Here is a 14,003-nt window from a genome sequence, read left to right on the forward strand (position 1 = left end):
CTCTGCCCGCTCTCTCAAAAGCAGAAACAGCCCCAAACGGCACAAGCGAACCGGATTCTAGCTCCTAAAAGCATTAACATTACGATTATTTTATTACACAGAACAGAACACTAACGCAGAGCTCTCGAAACCGGAATACTTACTGAAACTAAGAAAGAACGGCCGAACCGAACAGCAACGACCTCTGAACCGGTTGGGCGGTAGCCCCAACAGCCACCTCAAGCGGCAGCGGCAACGAATTCCGATCACGACAACTGAAACCAACATGCAGCGACCATAATATTCTCGGAATTCAAAAGGACAGAGGCTAATGACAAGACCTTTACCAGCAGTGGCTTTTCCGGTGATGGCAGCGAGGTTTTCCGACGGCATGAGCTTACCGGCACACCCCATGAACGGATACAAAGCTCCCGACAGCTGCTGGGCGCAGCGGCAGGGACAGCTCCGCGGCAGTTCTTCTCCGGCGTGGCTCTCCTCCTCTGACTCTCTTCTTTTCTCCAGCAATGGTGGGTCTTCAGTGACGACACCAGCCACAACAGGGACGGCGACGGTGAGACCCCAACAGCGAGGAGATTCACGGCGGCAGAGCAACCTAGACGGGCGACGGCGCGCGACGGCAGCGGCGAGTGCCTCCCTGTGCGTCGCCGACTCCATATTCCTCTCTTGGTCTCTCGCTCTCTTCTGGTCAGGACTCACGGCGGCGTTGTGCTCCCTCCGAGGTTGCGAGCTCGACGGTGGCAAGGCAGTGAGGACGATGGAGCTGGCAGCGACTCCTTCTCTGCGCGACGCTGACTCCGTGTCTCTTTCTCTTTCTCCCTTCGGTGTACAACAGTGGCGGCAAGGCGTGGAATGCGGCGGCACAACGCGACGGTGGCGGTGAGGCCCCGCGGCTCCGACGCGTCTCCTCTCCTTCTCCCTGCCGCACTCCGTTCCCTCTTTCTTTCTTTGCTTCGTTTGGTAGCTGTTGCTGCTATGTGTCGCGTGAATGAGGGGAGGAAGGAAAACAGGTAGGGTGCGGCGGCGTTGAGCTGGACGGCGGCGGCAATGAGGCCCCAGCCATCGTCGCCCCTCCTCTCTTCCCCACTCCTCCGATCTGCTACTGTTGCTGCGTGTGGGTTTGAGGGAAAAAAAGAAACATTTGTGTTGCTGCTGCTGGGTTGGGTGAGAAAGGAACCGGGTCACTGGGTTTGGGTTTTAGGATTAGGGTTTCATTTTCAAAAATTAGGGTTAGGGGCATTTTAGTAATTTCAGATGAAATTGGGAATAATGTAGTAATTGAAACCCAAATTAAATCCAACACTAATTGTATATAGAAAATACTATTTGCTCATCAATTTCACAAAATATTTTCAATAAAATGCCCAAATCTAAAAATTAGAAATAATATACTTAATTTCTTCATTTTCCAAAATAGCAGTAATAATATTTAAAATATTACTTATTTAATCTAAATCATATAAAATACTTATTATTTCATAACTATCAACCTTATACTTTAAATATAGAAAATAATCCAATAATTATAAAATTGGATAATAATCATAACTTATCTCAAGTTCAATAAATCAAAACTTGCCTTAATTATCTTTAATAAAATAATCTCTGAAATTAAGGTTATAAATAACTATATGATTTGAGACTTGATCATAATAAGACTTTTCAAAGATTCTGGGCCTTACAGTAATAATAACAGTTCAATAATCTTCAATAATGTTTACTACTCATCATCAGTAATAAACTCATTCTTCAGAATGGCATGAATTAGAACTTACAGCCGAAATGTTCAGTAGAAATTAAAGTTATGGTCTTTAAATCACAAAAGAAATTCCGTCCTCAAAAATTGAAAACAATAAGAAAGTTGATATTAAATGGGAAAGGAAGGGTTATCGGGGTTTACACACTCAAAGGCTGCTTCCCCTGCTAGCGCAGAGACGGCATCACGGCTTCGGCAACGGCGGCTGGGCGGCGGCGGAGCCTCGGCGACAACGGTTTCATCCTTCACAGCACGGTTTCTCTGTCACGGTGTCTCCTCTCTCAACGGTGCTCTCTCTCCTGGCGAGGCAAGACGGAGGCGAAACGGGAAGCTCCTTACATGCGGCAGTCCGACGGCTTGAACAGCGATGATGGTGGCTCGGCGCGACGACGACTCCTCCGACATCGGGCTCATGGTAGGCGCGACGCTCTCTCTCTCCTTGGCCCTTGCCCGACGGTGCCCTCTCTCCTCTGGGTGTGACACGACGGTGCGGCGGCAGTGATGCCCGCCGGTGTCGTCCTCCCCTCCTTCCTCCTCTCCTTCTCTTCTTCCTCTTTTTCAGTTTTCCTTGTTTCTGTTTTTCTTTCTCTTTCTTTTTTTTCTTTTTGCTGGGCAAGTGTTTTGGAAAGGGGGAGGGATGGCGGCTAGGTTTAGGGGGTGCGGTGAGAGAGAGTTATATTAGGGTTAATGTTTGAATAATTTAAGTATTTTTAATAAAAATAAGGGTAGTATAGTAATTGAAAATTAATTTTAATTTAATAATAATTATATAAAGATATTATTTAACTATAAATTCTCAAAGTATTTTTAAATAAATACACTAATTTTAAGAATTAAAGAAAATTAAACTAATTATTCTTAAAAATACTATTTTATTATTAATTTATAAATTATTTTTAAATAAACACTAATTAAAATAAAATTAGAGATAATCGAGTTAAATTTTTTTATTTATAAAAGTTAACGTATTGAATTCAAAAATTTTAAATATTTAAATCAAATCATATAAAATTTTTATATTTTTTTAAATTACTAAAACTTTAAATTATAAATAAAAAATACCCCATTTAATATAAAAATCTTTAAAAATTCATTTTGAATAAATATAATAAATCATAAATGATTTATTATTTAATTTTTAAAATATTTTTAAACTCAAAGTATCATTAATTTGACTTAAATATTTTTAGTAAAATAAAATTTTGAATATAAAATCTTAAATAAATATAATAAATCATAAAGAATTCATTATGTTAATTTTTAAAAATTTGAAGTCTTACATTTAGTATGTTGAAATAAAATTTTTTATTAGTTACAAAAGATCTTTGAATTTTGTGAAAAATAAATAACTTGTTACAAAATATTTTAAAGTTTTGCAACAATATAATGTTACAAAACATTATAACATTTTGCAATAAAACAATGATTCGATGCGAAAGCCAACATAATTTATAACAAAAGGAATCACGTTGTTACAAAATATTCTTATTTTGTAACAATAACTAAATATTAAAATCATCATTTGTAATAATTTTAAATTTGATACAAATTTTTTGTTACAAATGCTTCATTTTCTTGTAGTGGCATTTATAATTCATACTTTATAATAATCATATTGAGATTTATTTTGAAAATATTGGTATTTGTGCCTTAAAATAGTTATTATCTTTTTGCAGACTCTATATTCTTCTCTTACTCAAGAGGTTCTTGACTTGAAAATAGAGAAAATGAAGCATGACCAGCATAAGAAAAGATTAAAAAAGAAGAAAGTGGTGTGCTTGTAATATTGAGATGAATTTGTGAATTTGTGAATTTAATGAAAGAGACAAACTTGTACAATGATTATTGATTAATGAAAGAGGCTATAAAAATTTCATTTTGTGAATTTGTGAATTTAATAAAATATTTCATGTTGTAACATAGTAATTAATTTTAGTATATTTATATTATGTATAATATAAAATAAAAAAATAGTATAATATAACTAAAAAATATTACTAAAAATCTATTGTAACATTTTTTAAGTGCTAAAAAAATATTTATGGTAATAGTTTTTTAACTATTACAAAAAATATTTATAGTAACATTTTTTTAAATATTACAAAAATATCTATGATAACATTTATTTAAGTGTTACAAAAAATATCAATTATAATATTTTTTTAAGTGTTGTCATAAATGGTCTATTGTAACATTTCTCATAATATTACTATAAAATATTTTTTATAATATTTTTGCTAAATGTTATTAAATTTTTAAAAAAAATATTAAAATTTTTTAGTAATATAAAATATATTTAATATTTATTAAAATATTACTAATATATATAGATAATATTTTAATATAATTTAGTAATATTTTTTAAATATTAGTAAAAGTCAAGTATATAGGAGTGGGTGCTACAGTATTCTTTCTAAAATAGGAATATAACTACTAAGAATGCTTTTTCCGGGCTTCCTTTAATTTGTGTGCTAATCTTGACATCTTCTACCACACTTAGATAACCTAGGCGAGATGGTGTTACATGAAATTAAACATAAACTAATATATAGTACAATTAAATGGTTTGTTTATTAAGGAATCAACCAGCTCAGAGACCACCATGTTACGCGTTAGTCCATTTAATTTGAATTTTAACATTAAGCACATCATTAATGACAAAGTCTTACAACGTAACTTGTGCATGCTAATTTGTCTAAGGACAACAAAGGCAGAACATGGGTTAACTTATATCATGTATATGGCGTGATACATGTGGTAATAATTGGTTGGTGTCGAGTAGTGTTAACAAGCTAAGCATGAACAGTAGTTTCTATAATTTAGCCATCATTTACAGTTTCAACTTCACAATTATGAATTTATGACTCAGCATTCCATTAAAATTATCATAAATCAAAATAGAATTTCAAGTCAACGTAATATTGTAATTGATGATTTCTATATATTCAATTTGTGATACATAAAAGTTTATAACGCTGATCATACATGGGGTAAAGCTTGGGTTTTGGCACAAGCAATCACCTTAAGCTGAGTTATAGATGTGTGTTAGGATGTGTTTGGAATTTACAGAAGATTTTTTCATATTTAACATCAAATCCTCTTATTTTCAAGAAAATTTGATTCGAACTGAAAGTATTTTATAAACTAAAAAATAGAAAAAATTGTTATGACGAGGATACTATGGATAAGAATGGATGTCCATTAATGAGCAATTCATCTTTTCTATACCGAGAGGAACAAGTTTTTATATTGAAGAACATTAATGAGGTTTGAAAAAGCAAGTTTTGTATGCCTATAAAAGGATGTACGGGCAAAAGGAATATACACATAACAATAGAACAAAATACCATTCTCCCTTCCTTTTCATACAAATAAATCAATCCTCTTTTATGCTGCAATCAAATACTCTTCTCTTTATATTTCTACTACAATTCTTTCTCTTCTTTTATTTTATAAGTATTTTAAATTCTATTTTCTATTACTCTTTACATATAATATTAATAGCATTATTAATCATCTTTATTATATTGAGATTGTAACAATAAACAAATGCGATTCTCCCTCTCTTTATTTTTAATACTTCTTTCTATCTTTGTATATATATACACAATACAACATATAATTTTATTATATATATATAAATTATTATTGAGCTAATTATTTTAATACTAGAGTCTTCTATTTATACAACTTTATTATATATATATATATATATATCTTTTATTTTACAACACGTTATCAGCACGAGACTCTGATCAAATTTTTAGGAAGACTCAGGTAACAAATTTTCATTATGTCGAAGCTCTCTCATCTTGAATTCAATGCTCTTGATATATCTGGAAACAATTATTTATCATGGATACTAGATGCTGAAATCCATCTTGATTCAATGGATCTTGGAGATACCATTAAGGCTGAAAATAATGCATCCCAGAAGGATAAAGCTAAAGCCATGATTTTTCTTCGTCGTCATCTTGACGAAGGATTGAAAAATGAATATCTTACATTAAAAGATCCTGCAGATCTTTGGAAAGACCTTGAAGAAAGGTATAATCATCAGAAAACGGTGATACTTCCTCAAGCCCGATATGAATGGACGCATTTGCGTTTACAAGATTTTAAATCTATAAATGAATATAATTCTGTAATGTTTCGAATCACCTCACGAATGAAATTGTGTGGGGAAAAAATAACTGATCATGATATGTTGGAGAAAACTTTCTCAACCTTCCATGCCTCGAATGTGCTCCTGCAGCAGCAGTATCGAGAGAAAGGGTTTAAAAAATATTCTGAGTTAATTTCTTGCCTTCTTGTTGCCGAACGCAACAATGAGTTGTTATTGAAAAATCATGAAGCGCGCCCAGCTAGCGCCGCCCCATTTCCTGAAGTAAATGCGGGAAATCATTACCCCAGAAGAGGTAAATGGCAAGCTTTTAATAACAAAAAAAATTATGGAAGGAAAAAGAATTATATTCAAAAGAGAGGATCTCACCAGAAGTGGGACAAAGAAAGGAATATCGGGCAGAATAAATTAACTGTGGAGAAGTGTTTCCGCTGTGGTGGAAAGGGCCATTGGTCACGTACCTGTCGTACCCCAAGGCACCTAGTCGATCTTTACCAGGCATCTTTGAAAAAGAACGACAAAGGAAAGGAAACAAATTTTGTTTCAAATGATGCTAAGAACTCCACCACTCATTATGATGTATCTGATTTCTTTGAGGATCCTGAAGGAAATATTGGTCATTTGATCAATGATGGAATAGTTTAATATGTGGGATTGTGAAGTATATATGTAAATAAATAATGTAAAGAACTTATTGTTAAGTTTTATTTTCTATGTATTTAAGTTTCAAATGTGATGTACATAAATAATGAAATATTAATATTTATGAATTTTGAAATTATTAATTGTGTCAAATTTTAAAATAAAATTTCAGTATATGACATTATTTTATGTACAGTGTTTCTTAGAAAAATAATTCTGATCAAGTATTCAATTTAACTGTGCATACTACTCATTTAATTATTATTTGTTTTTGAAGAGAATGGCAAGGATATGTAATGAAGATGTATGCCTTGCAGATAGTGCAAGTTCACACACTATTCTCAAAAGTGATATATATTTTACCCATCTTGTGCCAAAAGAGGAATATGTTAACACCATTATTGGCTCAGGCAATGTGATAGAAGGCTCCGGAAGAGCTATAATTTTGTTTCCTGGAGGAACAAAATTTATAATAAATAACGCACTGTTATCTACCAAGTCTCGAAGAAACTTGTTGAGCTTTAAAGATTGTAAGACCCAGAATCTTTGAAAAGTCTTATTATGATCAAGTCTCAAATCCTACAGTTATTTATAGCCTTAATTTCAGAAATTATTTTTTTAAACATAATTAAGGAAAATTTTGATTTATTGGATTTGAGATGAGATATGATCTTTATCCAATTTTATAATTATTGGAATATTTTCTATATTTAAATTATAAAGTTGTGAGTTATGAAATAATAAGGATTTTATATGATTTGGATTAGGTAAGTAATATTTTAAATATTACTATTGCTATTTTGGAAAAATGAAGAAATTAAGGATATTATTTCTAATTATTTGATTTGGGCATTTTATTGAAAGTAATTTGTAAAAATAGAGGAGCAAATAATATTTTTATACATTATTATTGTTGGACTAGAATTTATTTCTAATTACTATATTATCTCTAATTTCATTTGAAATTACCATTTTACCCCTAACCTTAATTTTTGAAAATGAAACCCTAACCCTAAAAACCATAACCCGACCCGTTTTCCCCCAAGACCCAGCCGTAACACCCACAATGTTTCCCTCACCCAGCAGCAGTAGCAAGCGCAGCTTGCTTTTCTTCTTGAACAAAAGAAAAGAAAAAGAAAGGGAAGGCTGAGTCGGAAAGGGTAGAAGAGAGGGAGAGGGGGACTAAGCTGCGGTGAAGAGGGGAAGGAGGAGCGTCGCCGCCAGTCACCGTCGCAAGGCTCTGCTGCATCCTCACCGCGCTTGGGTGTTGTCGAAGCCACACCTGCTGCCGCTGCTACTAGGGTCTGCCGCCGTCCTGTCCCTGGAGCCTGAGCCGCGCATCTGTCACCGAACCAGAGGAGCTCATCCTTGCTGAGTCGCCGCCATCTTGCCTCTGCCGGCGAGCACGAAGAGAGAGGGAGACGGGAGTTTGCACAGCAGTGAGAGGGAGAGCGCGACAGGGGAGACCATCGCCACCTGGGTCGCCGTCGCCGTGCCTCCTTGTCGTCGCCAGTTCTGCTTGTTCTGTCGCCGGAAAACTCGTCGCTGTGGGGGTCTCACTGCCGCCGTCCTTGTTGTGGCTGGTGTCGTCACCGCGGAAGCCACCTGCGTCACCGCTGGAGGAAGGGAGATCCGCGCCGTTGCTGCGGTTTATGCCACCGGAATTGCTCTGCCGCTGCCAGAATTTCCGGTTGCTGCCGTTCTGGTGAGCTTGCCCTGTTTCTGGTTCTTAGTTTCGCCAATTCAATTTGTTTGAAGCTGTCACTGAAACTATTGTGTTTAATAAAGGGGCTGTCATATGTTACGTTGTCGCTGCCGGAGGACCTGTGGCTCTGCATTTCCGACCGCCGGTGGTGGCACGGGTGTTACTGGAAACACCATCGGAACTGCCGCTACTCGGTGTAGTTGTTCTTCCCTTGTTGCGGTAAGCAGGCTCATTTCGAAAAGCCCTTTTTAGTCAGTATTTTTGTTTCGAAAGCCCTGCATTAGTGTTCAATTCCGTGTAATAAAGTGTTTATGATGTTGACGGTTCTAGGGATTAGAATCCGAGTTTACTTGTGGCGTTGAGGTTGTTTCTTCTATTGAGGAAAACAAGCGGAGCTGAGGATTTGGTTGCCGTCAGTTCGGGTTGAGGCGGAAATGGACTTGATGAGGCGTTTGGATTATGGAATTGCGTTTTGAGGTAGGGGCGCTTTCCAAAAACTATAGTTTATTATTGGAATTATTACATATGGGTACTGATGTGAGATATTGTGTATTTGGTGATTGTATCTGCCTTATGTATCAATTGATTGACTCGAATGACTATGGATGTTGGTTTGGCTGAATTGTTGTGTGGCTCGTGAAATGTAATGTTTGAAGTTGATTCTTTAAATATTTGAAATGAGTTTAATCCGTTGAGGATTGGTTTGAATTGATTCAATTATTTTGATGATGTAAAAGATAGAATGCTCTTGAAATTCAGCCTGGGTTGCTTTAATTGCTCTGGTTTTGATAAATGATTTATTGCTGAACCGATTCTTTAAAGCTTTATAAATGAGTTAAATCGGTTGATATTGAGTTGATTTTTGAAATGGTTTCCTTGAGGTATGCCATTGAGGCGACTGTTGGATTTAGCTTGCTTTTGAATTGATTTCTGGTTTTGAGCTGTTGAAAAGGAATGAGAAACGGTTTAGTTGGGACCCGAACCGGGTGGCAAAAGTCCAAGTTTTAGGGGAGGTGCTGCCGAAATTTCTATAAAATCCGAGTCTTTATTGAAATGTTGTCTGGAAAATGATGAGTTAAAGACTTCTACTATTTTATTTGAATTATCGAGAAAAGGATGATTCATGCTTTCGAAATGAATTAATAAAGAGGAAATTGTGATTTAGTCTTGCTTCTTAAGAAAGGCATTGTATCTCTTTCAGGAGAAGGTTTTTTTAGATGAAACTTGTGTTTTAAAGCTGTTTGGATGTGAAAAGGGTTTATGCCTTTGAATTCGACTTGGGGGTTTCAATTAAAGAAGTTTCAATGACTTTGAAAGAACCTGAATGTCTATTGACAAGTTTCATTTTGAAATGTTTTGAGAAAGGTTTTAAGTACTCTTTGAATTCTGAATTCTTGCAAGACTAAAACAATTTGAACAGTTGAAACATTCTAGAATTTATCATGGGGGTCGAAGTTGGTTTTGCCTAAGTAAAGGAAACGGCTTTGAAAGAAGTAAATGATTACATGACTCGGTTTGGCTTAGATCTTATTTTATTACTCAATTCGGAAAGCCAAGGTTTTAATAATTTTAAATGAATTTGGCAAAATGAGTTATGTTATTCTCCCCTAAGGACTTGGGACTCTGCCAAGGAACGTTTGTTATAAAATCCCATTGTTGGATGGGTGATTTTGAATATCTCAAAGAGGCTTTTAACTTACCATGATTATGGAAGTTTTGGAATGAGGATGCCGAGAGTGGCATTGTTTTAAAAGGGAAATTTACCTTGAGTAAAAATTGGCTTATGAGCCTGAGATAATTTGAGAAACGAGATCTTTAAAGCCAAGGCTGAAAAGAGTTGAAACTTGATTTCAAAGTGAAATGAATTGAGAAAATGATTTATGGCTTAAATGCCGATTTCATGAATTTGATGATTTTGAATGTGGAAGTGCTGTTTTGTTGAGAGCCGGAATGGCTGTCTATGTTTATACATATTGATTGGTTCTGGATTGAACCATGAGCCGGAATGGCTGTGTATGATATGAATATTGGCTGGTTTTAGAATGAACCGTGAGCCGGATGGCTGAGATGGATGTTGATCCATGGATGAGATTGATTGCATGTTTATGCTGAATCATTGATAAATGAGAATGTTGCACTTCCACTATCGGAGATAAGAGTTTCCCTGGGAGGGAGCAGTGGCTAGCCACCACGTGCTCCAGGTTGAGACTCGAAGCTCTTTTGACCCTATGTCGTAAGTGTGGCCGGGCACTGTGAAAGCCCGGATAAGCTCGCCCCCATAAATATTCACCAGTGAGGGTGATGGATATGGATCATGATTATGATCAAGTTTATGATGAGTATAACTCGAGTTGGGGATGCACGACAGAGGGACAGTCCAATGGTTAGCTACCAGGACTTGTCGGGTTGGCTCTATAACCGACAGATGATATCATCAGCCACTAGGGACAGGCATGCATTATATGCATTTGTGTGACATTGGTTGGGTGTGCATATTATACTTGGTTTGCCTATGTGATTAATTGCTAACTGTTCTACTTGTAATAACTGTTTGTTTGTGCTTGAACTTCCTATCTGTGTTTGCATCTGGTACTCTGTTGGATTGTGGTGATTGGTTGTTGGTTGGATTGTTTGGGCCTAGGGCCGTGGTTGGAAAGAGATGAACTGATGATTCCGGTTTTGTGTTTCTGGTTTGGAATAAAATTATGAAAGGCTATTTTGGTTCCGCATAGATAAACCGTTTTGAAAGGCTTTTGAGTTTTGAGAATTGAACGGTTCTTCTTTCCGAAAAGATTTCCGACTTTACTTTCATTGTAAACCGTTGTTTTTGAAAAGAGGTATAAGACGGTTATGAATCACTGGTGCAGTTATCTTCATGTATCCTATTACAGTAATTCCCAAAAACCCTCTACTGAGAACCCTTTCGAGGATGATGTTCTCACCCCCCTACATTTTTCCCCTTTCAGGATATGGGCGCAGAAGTTACGAAGAACTTATTTAATTGTTGTTGTGATGCCCTGTATCATTTTAGTTATGGTTTATTGTACCCTCGCCTTTATCTTGATATATTCTGTAAGAGGGATAGGAAATTGTATTGGATTATGCTTGTAATAATATTTATATATATATATATATATATGTATGTATGTACTCTTTATGAGTTTCTGTAAGTTGTATGGATGTACGTTGTATATCAAAAGTATTTTTGGGAGCGGTATTGCGGTTTAAAGTTTCAAACAGGCTCATATTTTAGTATTAAATAGTATAAAAGTCGTCGTAATGTCCGAGCTATCAGAGTAGCGCAGCCGGAAGTGTGAGCTTTGGTAGTTAGGGTGTTACATTATGGTATCAGAGCAGTTCTTCCTGTAGAGCCTGAGGAATGGACTGACTATGCTTCGGTTGCATGCTCTGAGCGTTTGTCATGTATTAGGTCTTGTCGAAAGACGAGAATTAGAGCTTTATGCACATGACAGTCTATTGATTAACACTGTTAGTCTTGCGTTGCATAATTCCTGATATTAAGTTTGGCCGGCTTAATACTAGTGAATTATGTATATGAAAGCACTGATGGGTTATCATAGATGATATACGAGTTTCGAGTAAAGCGAATTGCGGGCTTTGGGGGAACGTTAGAAACTTTTTCTCGAGGCTATTCAGTTGTGTGTCTTGAATTCTGTTCGAGTCAACCTGTTCTTTTATATCCTAACTTGAAGTTCTTGTTTGGTACTCCTCTTGAAAAGTAATTTGATGTTTCCACTCTATTCTTCTATTCATATGCATTCTTGAATGATCTTAAGTGCATATGCTTGTTTAGAATCCTTGATGCATCTGTCTTCCTCTGTTTGAGTTCTTCTTGATTCAAGTATTCTTTGATATAGTCTTGAACTTGTCTTAATGTGCTGTGACTTTTAACTCTGGGTTCCGAGTTCATTCTTAGAGAACTTGTTGATTCAGTTTTCCTCTTATTTGACAGTGATTACAGCTAATTTTGGGATTTTTATAAAAATTGCTGTTGACTAGATATACACTTATCTATATGTGGAACTTTGAAGATTTCTTATACAGTTTAACAACTATTTATTTCAAATGTCTCGTCTGTACCTTTACTGGTTTATAGAACTGCACCTACTTAAAATACAAATTGACTTTCTAGTAACTTTACTATGGTTCCAATGCACATCTTCATTTGATTATGTATTTGGGTATTTTTTTCAAAATTTTGAAAAGGAAGGATTTACCACTTTTGTCTCGGTTGAGTTTCGTTTGATAAACTTTACTTAATTCATTTTGATTTGAGTTTGATTGAGCATGCTACATGGTTTGTGCCATGGTTGTTCTTTTGAAAGTGTTGGACTCATAGCTTTCTTCTTATGAAAGGATTGGTTTCTTCTTAAGCTTTTCATCTCTATGAATGTCATACTTGACTTTATTTTTGACTAATCTTTTACATTTTGTGAACATTACCATTGATCTTGGTTTGTCCTCTCTTGTGAATCTCATCCTAATGAGGGTCAGTTTAATTCGTTTCAAGTTAGTGCATTGTTTATTCTCCCATTATTTCTACAAGAGTTTTTAGTCAAAGATTTATCATTGAGAAATTATAAATGATTGAGTTGTCTTTTCTATGACTTTTTGTATTCTTTTGGATCAATTGAGAGCCTATTTGATGTCTCATGCCTAGTGGATCTTGTTTGAACTATTTAAGATCCTTTCTTGTAAGGCTTGACTCCTTTTTAGCACATCTTAAACTTCTTGAATGCTCTTCTGAGATGGTGATTTCAAGTGTACTTTTGGAGTCTTGTTTTGAACTTTCAAGGAAGTTTTGAATTCTCTTTGAAGAAATTCTAAACGGAATTTATTTTCTGTTGCTTGATTGAGATTGAAACCATTGCCCAATTTTGACGAAATTAATTTAAAGTTGGCATGCGCTATTTTAAATGAGGTTTTGGAAATCTCCCTTGTTTAGTGGAAATTTGTTCGTTTGTAATGCACCACTTATTTCCTTTACCAAATTGTAAGCAAATTTTTGTCTCGGAGTTTCTTTTTAAAAGAGTTTAACTTCCTCTTTCACTCTTGCTGTGAATGTTATACACGCTTGTTTGAATATGAACTTTGGAAATTTCTGAACAAGAATTTGATTTCTTTTCTGAGTTTTATGATTGCCTTTGGTTAAGTTGTGCACCTAATTACCTTTCTAGAATATTTGAGGAAATATTTTAGCTCTTAGCCAAACTTGTGTGCACTTTGTTTTTAAAACTCTACATGATCTACTTCAACATGAAATTGTATTGAAGCAAAGCCACGTTATTGCTTTTGTTACTCTCTTGAAGAATGTTTATTACTTGACTTTCTTCCAAACTGCGAAATGATTTTTCCGCAAGTTTTCGATTCTTTTATGAACAAAGTATTCGGAAGTATTTTAATCGTGCTCTTGAGTTCTGTGAGCTTTGTCTTGGGTTTGAAATATTCTCTTCTGTAAACCTCATACTTCATCGACTCAGTTTGAGTTTGTCTCGAGCTGATGCGCTGGTTTTCTTCTTGTTGATCCTATTGAACTTCTTTGATCCAAGGGTTATCTTTGAAGTTGTCAATTGATTTATTTCTAGCAAACTTCATTGCCTGCGCGTCTTTGTTTGTCTGGAAGTTGGATACATTCCCTCAAATCTATGAGTATTACCTTTGACAATTGTCTCTCCATTCTAAATCTGGTATCCTTCTGAGTAGACTCGAGAATTGTTTTGATATCACGTACGACTGGTAGATGTAGTGACGCGATGCGT

The 14,003-nt window shown here is 35.5% G+C and overlaps 1 protein-coding gene across 1 annotated transcript; it reads right to left on the minus strand.

Annotated features, from left to right (window-relative positions):
- Window positions 1–14: 14 nt before the first annotated feature.
- Window positions 15–654, minus strand: LOC148576122 (uncharacterized). The gene is made up of 3 exons (XM_088501562.1): window positions 327–654; window positions 144–254; window positions 15–64 (listed from the first exon to the last, which is right to left on the minus strand). The coding sequence occupies exons 1-3, from the start codon at window positions 652–654 to the stop codon at window positions 15–17; spliced, it is 489 nt and encodes a 162-aa protein (XP_088357688.1).
- Between the last annotated feature and the right edge of the window lie 13,349 nt (window positions 655–14,003).

Source organism: Arachis ipaensis, chromosome B1, assembly GCF_059453495.1.
Source record: "Arachis ipaensis isolate K30076 ecotype BB chromosome B1, ASM5945349v1, whole genome shotgun sequence".
Lineage (NCBI taxonomy): Eukaryota > Viridiplantae > Streptophyta > Magnoliopsida > Fabales > Fabaceae > Arachis > Arachis ipaensis.